We start from the raw sequence: 12,858 nt of genomic DNA, 5'->3' as shown, positions 1-12,858 counted from the left end.
TGTTTTTTGTTCATTGTGTACGTCAGGAGATGTGATTTTTTTTTTTTTTTGTTTTTTGTTTTTTTTTTAGCAAAAGTACACTCAAAAAGGTATTAACTGATTGTCCATGAACTCAAGTTGGCTAGCCTGATGGAAAAATAGGAGCAAAACCTCTACACTAAAATCGCACTGATTGTTAGCTTAGAATTTGTGGTTTTTTCTCTTGTAGGCAGTTTGGGTGGAAGAGAATTTAAGCTTGTGTTAGTTTTGTGTCTTTAAAATAAAAAAGAATAATTGTTTCATGAGCAGCAGTAGAGAGAAACCTTTTTCTATTGATATTATTCATGCCATTTTTGTGGGGGGAAAAAAAGGAAAATGCTTCTGTCTTGGTAACAGAGCATTGAATTTCTCAATGGGAAGCCTTTTGAGTTACTGTAACAAGGGCACAAAGTTTAGCTAGGACAGCAGTTTCACACTCTGCTGTATGCAGGGATCGAAACTAGTATCGTGTTGCAATTTTTGTGCAAATACTGGAAAACAGTTTTTCACTGATTTTTAAAACAAGAGCAAAAACAAAAAACTGCTGCAGTTGGGATATATTTACAGCCCAACACAGTATATTTGCAGTGTATCTTTTCAGATGACATGGATATTTCTGTATTTTTCTTCTCTTGGATTTCTCCTATATCCCTGTTCTACTAGGTGGAGCTAATTTGGTTCAGCTGAATTTCTGCAAGCTTGGACACTTTAATATTAGGCTTAGTTTACATATGCAGATACCACCAAAAATTGATAGAAGCCAGAATTTAACCAATGCAAGTATATCTGCATATATATTTATACCAAAGTATCAGTTTAACCTGATCTGTAGATGATCCTCTGTCTTCCTGCCTAGTACATTACCTAAAGAAAACATAAACAATTGAAAAAGTATATAATTTAAAATTAATTTCTTTTTGTGGGAGTGTATAGATAAGGGTTGTTTTCACTGAGATTGTTTTGCTGACTGTTGCTGAAATCTTGTTGTAGGGGATGGGACTTCATTCCATCTCATATCCAGGTCAGTTTACAAAGTTGCTGTAGTCATTCATACTCTAGAATCCACTGACTGAATGTAACCGTTGAGCAGAAACTTGATGCCTTGTGACTTCTGTGCAATAAGTAACTCCTACCAGAATATTTTAATAGCTGTGTAAATTGTGATGGTTTTATTCCCATTGGCAGCGGAAGCAAAGATGACTTTTTATTGTCAGTTTTCATAGACATAGTTCTAGTCTCCTGGAACACCTTGTGTGTTTGGAAAATTGAGGGAGCGCAGCCATGTCTAAATAGGAGACTCCTCTGATGTTTCTGAACTTTTAAAACTGTAGATAGCTCAGTCTGCCACCTTGTGGTAATTTATGATTTATAATAACTACTGGAGCTAACAGGCATATCTCATTCTGCCATCATTAGCTGAACTTTTTTAATAGGTGGTGGATTGGTGTTGAAGGACAACTGTCATGGATGTTGCATATTTTCTGAAAATAGCTGTAAAAACTACAATACGGTTGACTATTTAATTGCAACTTTGCGTCAGTTGCATGAGTTTCTCTTTTTTTTTTTTTTTTTACATATACAAATATATTGCTACTTATGTTTTACTGAACATAACCCTTATTTTCTGGCAGCTTTCTAGAAAATTGAAATGTTCTGATAGCCACTGTTGGCAACATTTGGTATTGTAAATTGTCTTTCTATGATGTCAGTATAAATCAGAATTCTAAGTTATGTTTGTGGAAAAAAATCCATTGACTTTTTTTTAAGCAGTTCTTAATCTCAGGGATAAAAAGATGAGTTAATGAAACATTAAGTCATTAGAAAATGCACACTTACATGGAAATATTTAGTGTCTTTCCTGCCTTCTTTATCTTCTGAACCACAGAAATCATAGCTTAGGATTTTTCTGAGATTAATGGAAAACTACTTGAGGTGACTGGCTGGCCTGCTCTCACAGTTGGCCTGTAGCCTGGTAGTCAAATTGGAAAATTAACTGAAGTTAAAACCGGTTTCCTTCTTTAACACTGCCACTGCAGTGTTTATATAATCCACATACTTGTTCCTGGCTTGGCTCCACAAGAGATGGAAATAATTCAGTCTTTTCTCTGGCTTTATATCTTTCCATGTCTTTTAGCTTTATAGATACTTAACAGAACTTTGTTAATTGAAGAAGGATAGTAGAGAACATAGTGATTTTTTTTTTTTTAAGTGAGATTTTCTGCATAGGTTTTTTATGATAGCTAGGTGGAGCTGTTAGACATTTCATGCTCTTTAAAGCCACTGTTTGCTGGGATTAATTGTTTAGTAGTGTGAAATTTGTTCATCAGCTGCATCATTCTTTCAGTGGTGTTTAATTTATTTGCCCAGAAGCCTGCTACCTTGTCATACTAATTGTTTTAATCCTGCTTATTTCTCTCATGCCAAACACAGAAAACTTTTATTCTTGCTTATTTCTTGAATGCCTAACAGAAAACAACATGCAAATACAGTTATACATTTTGAAATGTCATTGTGTTATGAAAAAGAATAGAGTAGAAGTAGTCTCTTTCTTACATAACAGATTTATTTTACTGTTTTCTGTGTGCCGTCAGTCATAATTGGTTTCTGTGATAAATTTTTCTCCCTGCTGTTCACTCATCTTGCCCATCTTTTAGCTCTCCAATGCTACAGGAAAATAGCTGTAATCTATTCTGGTTTGTACATCAGTAGTTTTGGTTAAGTTAGTTAACTGTTGTTTGAAAATGTTGCTGAAGACAAATTATGAAGACAAAATAATGGATCTCCTCAACATGTTCTAGTCTTAATTTTTTAGGTTAGGTTCATATTTAAGTTCATAATTTCTAGAGTTTTTCAGTCTATTCTTAAAATATCTGATGGCCTATGCAAGTGCTTGGCAAGGTTTTGGAGCTGCAGACTGGATCAGCCTGGCTTGGTTCCCGGGGCAGGGATGCTGGTACTCCTGGCTTGTTGCTGCCACTTCTGCTCTCTACTACATAGGGCCTTTGCATGCTGATGCAGCTATCCTACACCCCACTGCCTGGATCATAAGACTTGGGCCCCCTCTACACATTACAGGTATCATGCAATTAACTGGTTATTTGTGCAGGTACTTTAAGATCAGCTATATGTGCAAAACGAGTATCACATGATGAAGCTTTAACCAGCCCTAAAGTTAGACCTTGAAAATGTGTGCTAACTTTATAGCTGGGTGCTGTGGAACTTTGATTTGCACATGTAGCAGGATCTTCCCTGACACTGGAAGTCCTGTCAGCTGACAGGGCTCCTAGCCGCAGGAGTGGACCATGCCTAGTGTGAAACCCTTGAGCCCTGGGGATCATGGCTGCTTTGATCCCCAAGTCTGGAGGGTCAGGGTGTGAAACCCCCATCTTCACGCACAGCTAGGACCGAGAGACCCCGCAGCTGATGGGGCTCTCGGCCCCAGCTGTGTCTCATGTTTGCTGTGGGCTCTCTTGGTCCTGGCTGCACACGACCGCTATGGCTGGGTATCCCCTGAGCAAATGGGCCTCTCAGCCATTGGAGCCTGCTTCTGGCCAGTGTATGGGCAGCTCAGGATTGGGCTCCCCCTACATTGGCAATAAGGGGCAATTGGATCTAATGCACAATTGTGCTTCCTGCCATGCACATGTGGTATGGCAGGAGATGTGATTGTGTGGATCACGTGTTACATGCTCCTTTACCTGCCCACGTAGACAGGGCCTTGGTTATTGCGGTACCCTCTTAGCAGAACTTCCAAAAGTATTCAGTCATTTTCAGCTTATCTGGATTGCCCCTAGGTCACCGACTTGGACAACCGTATGCTTTCTCATATTTTTCAATTGTACTAAATTAGGGCTCAAATTTAACTTTGAATTCTTTGATCATCAGAGTATTTTACATGTCGATTCTTGTGACAATCATGTCCAAGTATTTTGTCCTAATCAGTCTATTATTTCACATTTCACCTGCATGATAGCAATAGTATCACTATAGCCTTTGAGAGATTTTTCCCCATTGTAATTCATTAGCCTGTAAGAGTTTCTTTGCCTTGACATTAGGTTCTCTTTCTCCATTTTAAGGAAGTACCTTAAGCAGAGATGTGATGTCTTTTAGAGTTACTACTGTATTATTGCCCCCTGATTTTTAACGACTCTTTCACCGCCTTTCCTCCCTTTCTTTTTTTTTTGTGGGCTGTTTGGACCCTCCAACTCTGTTGTAAAAATAAAAATAAAAATATTAATTTATATTGTGTAGTGGGTTTTTTTTTTTTTTTATGCCAAGATTTTTTTCTCTTACTATGCTAGAAGCACCTTTTGGGATTTGGGGGTAGTGATTTAGATTTTAAAATTCTTTATAGTATTTAAAGATGGAACACTTTATTCTAAAAATAAAATTTTAACTTTAATCCCTTGTGATTAATGTGAATATATTTGGGTTTTTTTTACTCTTAACTTTTCAGTGAAATGCTATTTTTCCAGTGTCTCCAATTTTGTGTGGGGGATTTGTTTCAGATATAACATTATTCTGATGACACAGGTTGTCAACAAATTATTTTAATGTTAGTTTGTTTTATGGGCTGAAGGAAAAGGTAAAAATGATGGGAAGGCATCCTCGCTCTTCTTTATCTTCCTCAATCTTTCTCTAGTACTAGTGACTAGGACCAAGGTTCCCAAACTTTTTTCTTATCATGTACCCCCTTCCAGATTTATTAGCTTCCCCCATACCCCTACCAGCTTACGTCTTATATTTTAACCCCTTAAATAATGCCAATTTTATTATTATAATGAAAATTAAATCTGCCATTACACATTTTCCTTGTGTACTCCCAGGGGTAAGCGTACCACAGTTTGGGAACCCCTGGACTAGGATATACTTTTGGTTTAATCTGAGAGAGGAGGGGTGTGGGGAGGGGGAATTCATGGGGTAGAGAGGAAGGTTCCAGGCCAAATCAGTGGTGCTGAACTTTTTGGCCCTGTTGACTGGTTGAGTAGAGTGGGGGCTGGTCCATGGGCAGGCCTGAGCCCTACATACCAGGATTAGGATTTGGGGTTTAGCACTGTCCCCTCCCTGCCTTAGCACGGGGAGCAGGCCCTGGGGCCCAGGATTGTTCCTTCCCACCCCTGCAGGCTGAGATTAGATGCTGGTGTTAACCCCTCCTTCAAGGACTGGTCTTCAGGCAATTAGCACTGCTCCTTCCTACCCTAAAATCCTGGGATTGGGTTGGGGGGCGGGGGGAGCTAGGACTGGCCACTGCACCAGGGTTTGGCCCAGGACTCAGCCCTTTGTGATGGGATTGAGTACCCAATCCAAGATGCAGGGTCCAGGGCTCTCTTTGGGTCCAGAATTTGTCTATGGGGAAGTGGTGCCACTGTTCTTCTGCTGCCAGATTTTTGGACCTGCAGGGGGCCCTGCAGGGCAGAAGACATGGGGATGTGGGCTGGATCTGGCCTGTGGATGCAGGGGTTGAGAATCCCCCCCGCCCCTTATGGATTAGAATCTTCCTTGAATTGGTGCACTCAGGATTTATGTGGAAATAATGCTTGCATCCTGTGTGAGGACCCCTATGCTTTTGTGTTTATGCCATTTATCTAGCATTTAAGGAGGATACATTTAAGGAAATAAAAACAATCAGTACATCATTTTGTTACATAATCTGGAACCAGAAACCTTCCATGTGAAAGTAGTAGCATAATGAGGGGTAGGTGATTGGCGCATGAGTCCACAGCACAAAGACAGCAGCTGCTGGTTCAGCTACTGCAGCCAGCTTGAACTTAATGTTTGTTGCCCTGCTTCTGATGCTGCTAGCACCCAAAAGCATGGGTAGTTAAACCTCTGCTAAATTGTTTTGTTTTTATTATGAAAGATGTTTTATGTTGAGGTTCCTTGAGCTTTCTTTTCACAAAAGTGAATGTTCTAAGATACCTTGGTATAACGAACCTGAATTTGGTTGAACTATTATGTCCAAAAAAAATTCTGATCGAGAGAGACTTCTGTTTTAATTGCACCAAATGCAAGAATGATAAATCAGGACACAAAACAGGCATCTTATTTTTGTTTATATTTGTTGATGCTAGCTTCAAATGGGTAGAAAACAAATTTTCCAATCTGAATTCAGGAGATGACCACAAGCCAGTGATTCACAACTAGGATGACATGGCATCCTAGGGTGCCTTGAGATCCTTTCAAGGGTGTTGCAAGGTGGTGCACAATGTTAGCATTGTTAGGTTTACAGATGTGAGTCACAAGATAAAACAACAGATTTCAAATAGAAATAAATAGCTGTGGTCCTTCTGAGTTCTTTGCAACAGAAAAACTGCTGTATTATTGTTTCTGTTGGCCAAAAAAGAGTGAAAACTAAGAGCTGGCTCTTTCTTAGGTGTGCTTTGACCCTAAAAAGATTGAGAACCACTGCTATAAGTCATATATAGTCTGCCTAATGTAAAAGTCATTGTAGGAATACTTTTAAATATTCTAAATAGAAGAGCTTTGGATGCTCTTTAAGAATAACCTTTCATACATTATACTGTCTGAAAATCCTAATACATATATATATTTTTTTAAATCTGTTTGCAGGATCTGGAGATCGTATATTCTTATTTACATGGAATGGAAGCACTATCTAATCTGAGAGAGCACCAGTTCAGGTATGGATATTTAACACTAAAAATATGATGCTATTTGTATATGGGAGGAGGGATATGGTAATGGATCATTAAAAAGTATACATGTAAGTCTATGTTAACTTGTATTTTATGGCAATGACTGGCTTAGTATTTTGCTACATAAATGGAATAATCTTAAAATATTTTAAGATACTTATTGTCTGTCTCATCATCTATCTATCTATCTATCTATCTATCTATATATTTTTTTTTTAAACCACAATAATGGAGATTTGTAAAAAAACCCCCAAAAAACTGGCTTCAGAAATTCTTACTACGTCATTTAGAGTAGCTATTCAAACTTTGTCAAGTATTTCATTGAATAATTGTTACTAAATACTACTTGGAAACTTTAACTTTTTTTAAAGTCAGAACTGGCTACAGTTGAAATAATTTGGTTTATAAAATTGAATGTATAGTTTTCAATTGGTTATAATTAGTCAAACTTTAAACTGTCTGGGATAAAAGCTCCATGCTGCATGTTTGTCTAAGATTTGAAGTTTTTAAGAAAGTTTCAGCAAAAATGGCTGAAGTGCTTTTGGAAAAATGATTATAGAACAAATGCATTTTCCTAATACTACATTCTTGTGGTGGTTGGTAGAAGTTCATATGATTTCATTCAGTGGCTTAAAATTTGGTGGGGGGGGGGCTCATCCTGTGGTCAAGATGATCTCTCCCCCCCCCCCCAGTAGGGCTGGGTCAGGCAGTGGAAGCCATTGGAGGGATGGGGAGCCATAGGATCTTGGCTGCTGCTGTAGCTGGAGTGTTGGGGCTGGTGGTTGGGACCCCAAGGACCACATGTTAATCCCTTGTGGACTGCCCATTGGACAGTCCTGTTCTATGCCATCACTTTAATTTCACTAAATTATTCTTTTCTGATTCTGTGATTGCTGGTACTGATTATCCTGCTAAATTTGGAGAGAAATAATCTATTGCGTAATTAAATGGTACCTTGCTCTTATGAACTACCAGCAAACTCGGTATGCTTTTATAAATTATTTTTTATGGAAAATGTTCATGCAGTGAGTTCGTTCTGTTTCTAGGAGGTTGGTTTGACATTTAATTTTCCTAAATCTGTATGTCAACTGGGGGTGGAGGGAGGGAGAGATGGAATCATGCTGGATTTTTACCAAGGGAAATAAAATGAATTACTGTTACCTTGCATATAAAGAGAGGTTTTCTTTACCCTTCAAAGTCATCTTATACAATTTTGTCATAGCATTGTTTTGTTTTTTTAAATTAAGGAATGTGCAGAAAATATTTTGCAAGTTGCATGTTGCAAAGTTAAAGAGGAATTTGTGTAAAACTTTAATTTTGTTAAGAATTATGAGGTCTGATCACACTTGCTGTCTACTCGGAAATCAAGCAAAATAGCATTAGTATACTACTATGATTAAATTGACTTTAAATAGAGATCAAAAGTGTCCATGTAGTTGTACGATAGGGAGAGATTTTTTTTGGCTTGCTAACTGGAAGAGAATCAAGAGATTCTTGCTAAGGAATGTGTGGAACTTGCCCGAACTACTAATGTAATACATTCCTAGAAGAGAGCTTCTGTTTACAGTACCATACATGGGAAAGGCTGCATCTTTCACAAATATGAGAGAGGTGGTTTTACAGCTGTTTCTAGAATACTAAAACTTTTTAGGGCAGTATTTTTAATTTGGAAACCACCAAGGAAGTTTTTAGAAGAAAGTTGTTCTTTTCCATGCAACACTTTTTTTTTTTTCAGTGGTTAATCATTTTAGAGCTTATTGAGGTAGTTTTGGTTTTGAATTATAACATGAATACACTGTGAGGTAACCAGATGTCATATTCAAAAAAAGATCTGAGCATTCTTGAAGGCTGTTCAGAAATATGGTAAGTTGAGGAAACAATAAGGTACTTAATATAAAAGTACTTTATTACAGTGTAATTAAATACAAGTATTTGTTGCTGGTAGCACTGTTATACCTTTTTAAGGGATATTCTGTTTACTGCTGATCAGAGGGCTGTACTGCCTTTTTAACTGTCATGGGCAAAGTTTCTGTAGTTAAGGGGAGCTAGTTTATCTGAACGAGTCAAGACTGGACTCTACCTCATTCAAATGCAACCTTTATTTGGGTAGTAAATTGCATCATTGTAATTATTGAGAACAGCCAGTAGTTTCTAAATCTGGACTGGTTATTGTTGAGAATTCTTTTGTTCTAGCAGAGCAGAGATGGAAGTTATAAAAGAACAAGTTCTACTTTTAAAACAAAAAACCTCATTTCCAGCGTTTTCTTCTTTCTTTCCTTAGCTACTTTTAGCTTCTCTGCTCTGTTGATATATGACCAAGAAACTAGAGAACCAGTACCTGAACATGAAGATCCCAGACCTTGGATCAGTTCTTGGCCTTAGTTTTAAAACTGTAGGACTTTCTTATGGAAAAATGCATTGCTCTTGTGGTGGACAATATTTCATCAGTAGACTATACTAATAGTCCTGAGTTTCAAGTATAGGGATAGAATATTTTCAGTAATGAGAAATCTCGTACAAGAAATGAGTTGTTAATATCTCTGCTATGTCAAAGAGGACTGGTTCAGCAGAGTACCTTAAGTCTGGAGGAGGAAAACATAATCCCAGGGAACAAATGGTCACATTCACTTCAGGAGTAAGGAAAGACTTAAGTTCTGGTGATACTCCTTAGGAAGTAGTTGCAAACTAGAAGCCATCATGGTTATTGATGTGAGGTTAGTGGGAGCAAGCTCTTTTTATGAGGTTGTCTTGTAAGAAAAACTGTTAGACATCAGGTAATTCTGGTAGGACCGAGTTTCCATTGAGGCCTTGGAACTAGGAGTCAGTAGAAATGGTAGTGAGAAAAAGCTTTCCCATGTAGACATGCAAATCGGAGCCAGATCAGTTTATCCATCTATTGACAGTATGGGTTTTGAGTGAGACTTCTTTTCCAGGTTGAATATGCTACTGTAAAAATACACCTTGATATAAAGTCACTGAGGGTTTGCACGTCATCTGCACACTGCAGGTTTTATTTTTTCTGCTGCACTGAGCAGACCTCTAGGGACAAAGGATATATATGGAATTTAAATATAATTCTTCATATTTTATTAAAATATTAATGAGTCTCTTAAGTAAATCTCCTTTATACTTATCCATCAGGTATCCCTTTTATTTACAGTATGGTCTGCTAGTGCAAAGTGTCTTGGTTGGAAATCATTTTTCTATAGTGGCATAATGCTGTACATTTTATAAAAGTGAAGTAGTTGTAAGAATTATTGTTATTAAGTTGAATGTCACCTTAGGAGGATAGGATCATAGTAAAGTAGGACTGGAGGGGACTTCAGGTGGTCATTTAGTTCAGCTCCTTTGCTCAAGTTAGGAACATCCCTGATTAAACCATCCAAGCCAAGTCTCTCTCCAACCTGCTCTTAAACTTCCAAAGATGGAGATTTCACAATTTCTCTAGGTAGCCTGTTCCAATGCTTGATCACTGTCCTAGTCAGGAAACTCCTTCTAATCTCCAACCTAAATATCCACTGCTGCAGCTGTAGGCCATTGCTCCTAGTTCTGTCCTCTACAGCCACAGAGAAAAGCCCATGTTCATTTTCTCTGTAATCGCCCTTCAGGTATTTAAAGGTTGTTACCAAATCCCCCTCAGTCTTCTTTTCTCCACACTAAATAACCATAGTTCTTTCAGCCTTTCCATCCTTAGTCTTGCCTCCGAGACCCAGAATAATTTTTATTGCTCTGCACCAGACGGCAAACTCTCCATGTCTTCCTTGAAGTGTGGAGCCCAAAACTGGATAGAGTATTCCAGATGAGGCCTCACCAGTGCTGAGTAGATCAGAAGAATCGCTTCCTTTTATTTGCAAGTGACACTACTGCTAATACAATCCAGAATGCCGTTGGCCTTTTTTTTGCAACAAGAACACACTGTTGGCTTGTATTCAGCTTCTCCTACAATAACCTCCAGGTCCCTTTCTGCAATATTGCAGCCTAGCCAGTCATTCCCCAGCCTGCTTTTGTGCATGCAGTTATTCTGTCCCAAGTGGAGGATTTTGTCATTGTCCTTGCTGAATCTCATTTGATGGATCCTGAACCGTATCTTCAGCCAATTCAGGTCATTCTGGATCCTAAACCTGTTCTCCAGAGTATCTGTAACTCTGCTCACCTTGGTGTTATCTGCAAATTTGCTAAGCATGCACTTGATTGTGCAGTAGAAATAATTTAATGTTGAACAATGTTGGACTCATGACAGCCCCTTGGAGAATCCTACTTGATACCTTCTCCCAACTAGATATTGAGCCATTACTAATTGAGCAAAATGGTCTAACCAGTTATATCTACCTTACAGTGCATCCATCTGTTTTCTTAGCTTTTTAATGTCATGAGTAGTATGACAGAAAGTGTGAAAAGCCTTGCTATAGGAGATATCCCATCTACTAATCTCTTCTTACCCACAAAGCCTGTCATCTTATCACTGAAGGAAATCAGGTTGATCAAGCATTGCTGCTTCTTGGTGAATCCATGCTGGCTGCTTCTGATCATTTTGTTCTACTCCAGGTGTTTCACAGTAGATTCCTAAAGGACTGCTCCATTACCTTTCCAGGGATGGAGGTCAGGCCAACTGGTCTGTAGTTCTATGGATCCTCCTTCTTCCCTTTCTTAAAGATGGGCAGTATATTTGTCCCTTTCTATTCATCCAGAACCTCACCTGACCTCCACATGTTCTCAAAGAGCATAGCTAACATTTTCAAAATTTACTTCAGCCAATTCAAATGGCCTTGTCAACTTGAAAGCATCTAGTTTCTCAAAGTAATTCCTAACATGTTCTGTCACTATTCTAAACCGTTTGTATCCTTACCTTTCTTTACTGTCAGCTTCATTTGTTATCTGATAGCTGTCCCTATTTTAAAAACTGAAGTAAAAAAGGCAATAAATACTTTAGGCTTCTCTATAGCCTCCATAGACTGCCATCTGCATTCTGCAAGAGAACTGTGGCTTCTCTCGTTTTCCTCTGACTTTTTCCGTACTTATAGAATCCATTTTTATTGTCTCTTATGGCCCTTGCCAGCTGGATCCTAAATTGTGCCTTGGCCCTCCTGATTTTCTCCCTGCATGCTTGTGCAATACTTTTATACTCTTCCATAGTATGATGACCAAATTTCTACTTTTTATAGGATTTCTTTTTGAGTTTCTGCTCATTGACGAGATTGTTGTATAACCAGGCTGGTGTATTCTTTATCGAGAATCAGCAAGTTCTCATATTGTTGCTCTCAAACTGTTATATTTCATGGAAAAGTGACCTCATATTGGGTGCAAAAAGGACACTAAGAACATTAGAGGATATTACATTTATCTCTCTCAACTTTTTGCAAATTATTGGTGTACTGGAGTTAGAAACCAGTTAGGAATCTTCTTGCCAAGGGTTCAACACTCCATTTGACATACAGTTGATGGAGCCATAGTTAAACCACACTAAAAAAACCAACCTGTTTTCACCTTAAAGTATTGGCGACATTGAGAGAGATCTGACGAGTGTCTTATATATTGCTTGCTTATTCCTTATATTGAACTATTCTGAACTAGCTTACAAACTAATACATAGCTCTTCATAGATTCATGGATGCTAGGGTTAGAAGGGACCTCAACAAATCATCAAGTCAGACGTCGTGCTTAGGCAGGAAAGTGCTGGGGTCAGATAACCCCAGCCATATGCCTATCCAGCCTTCTCTTAAAGACCCGCAAGGTAGGGGAGAGCACCCATTTCCCTTGGAAGCCCATTCCAAATTTTGGCAATCCTCACCATGAAGAAGTCCTAATATCTAGCCTAAATCTGCTTTCTGTCAGTTTGTGACAATTGTTCCTTGCTACCCCAACAGGCACCCTGGTGAACAGAGCATCTCCAATCCCTTGCTGGATCCCCCTAACGAATTTGTTAGGCGGCCTCAAGCTTATCTCTCATCTTTCTCTTGTGGAGGCTGGAGAGGTCCAGGTCCCTCAGTCTGTCCTCATAGGGCTTGTCCTGTAAACCCCTAACCATATGAGTGACCCTCCTCTGGACCCTCTTGAGTCTATCAACATCCTTCTTGAACTACTGATGTAAAAAGAACAAAAACAGACTAAAACAAGAAACCCTCCCACAACTAAACTACAACCACAAAAACTAACCATTTTAAAGGGAGGAGTTGCATCCTATCAT

General features: G+C 38.6%; 1 protein-coding gene across 10 annotated transcripts in view; it reads left to right on the top strand.

Annotated features, from left to right (window-relative positions):
- Positions 1-12,858, top strand: part of RAPGEF2 (Rap guanine nucleotide exchange factor 2) — a 309,133-nt gene that overhangs the window by 101,967 nt on the left and 194,308 nt on the right. For all 10 annotated transcript variants that reach the window (XM_090036273.1, XM_090036269.1, XM_090036271.1 and 7 more), the window contains exon 2: positions 6,589-6,659. In XM_090036273.1, coding sequence (XP_089892399.1) covers positions 6,589-6,659 — 71 coding nt within the window. The remainder of the gene's footprint in view (positions 1-6,588; positions 6,660-12,858) is intronic.

The sequence above is a fragment of the Crocodylus siamensis genome, chromosome 2 (assembly GCF_052110815.1).
Source record: "Crocodylus siamensis isolate JL-2025a chromosome 2, ASM5211081v1, whole genome shotgun sequence".
NCBI classification, from domain to species: Eukaryota; Metazoa; Chordata; order Crocodylia; family Crocodylidae; genus Crocodylus; species Crocodylus siamensis.
Note: the sequence above shows the minus strand (reverse complement) of the source record. Positions and strands in the feature narration are given on the sequence as shown.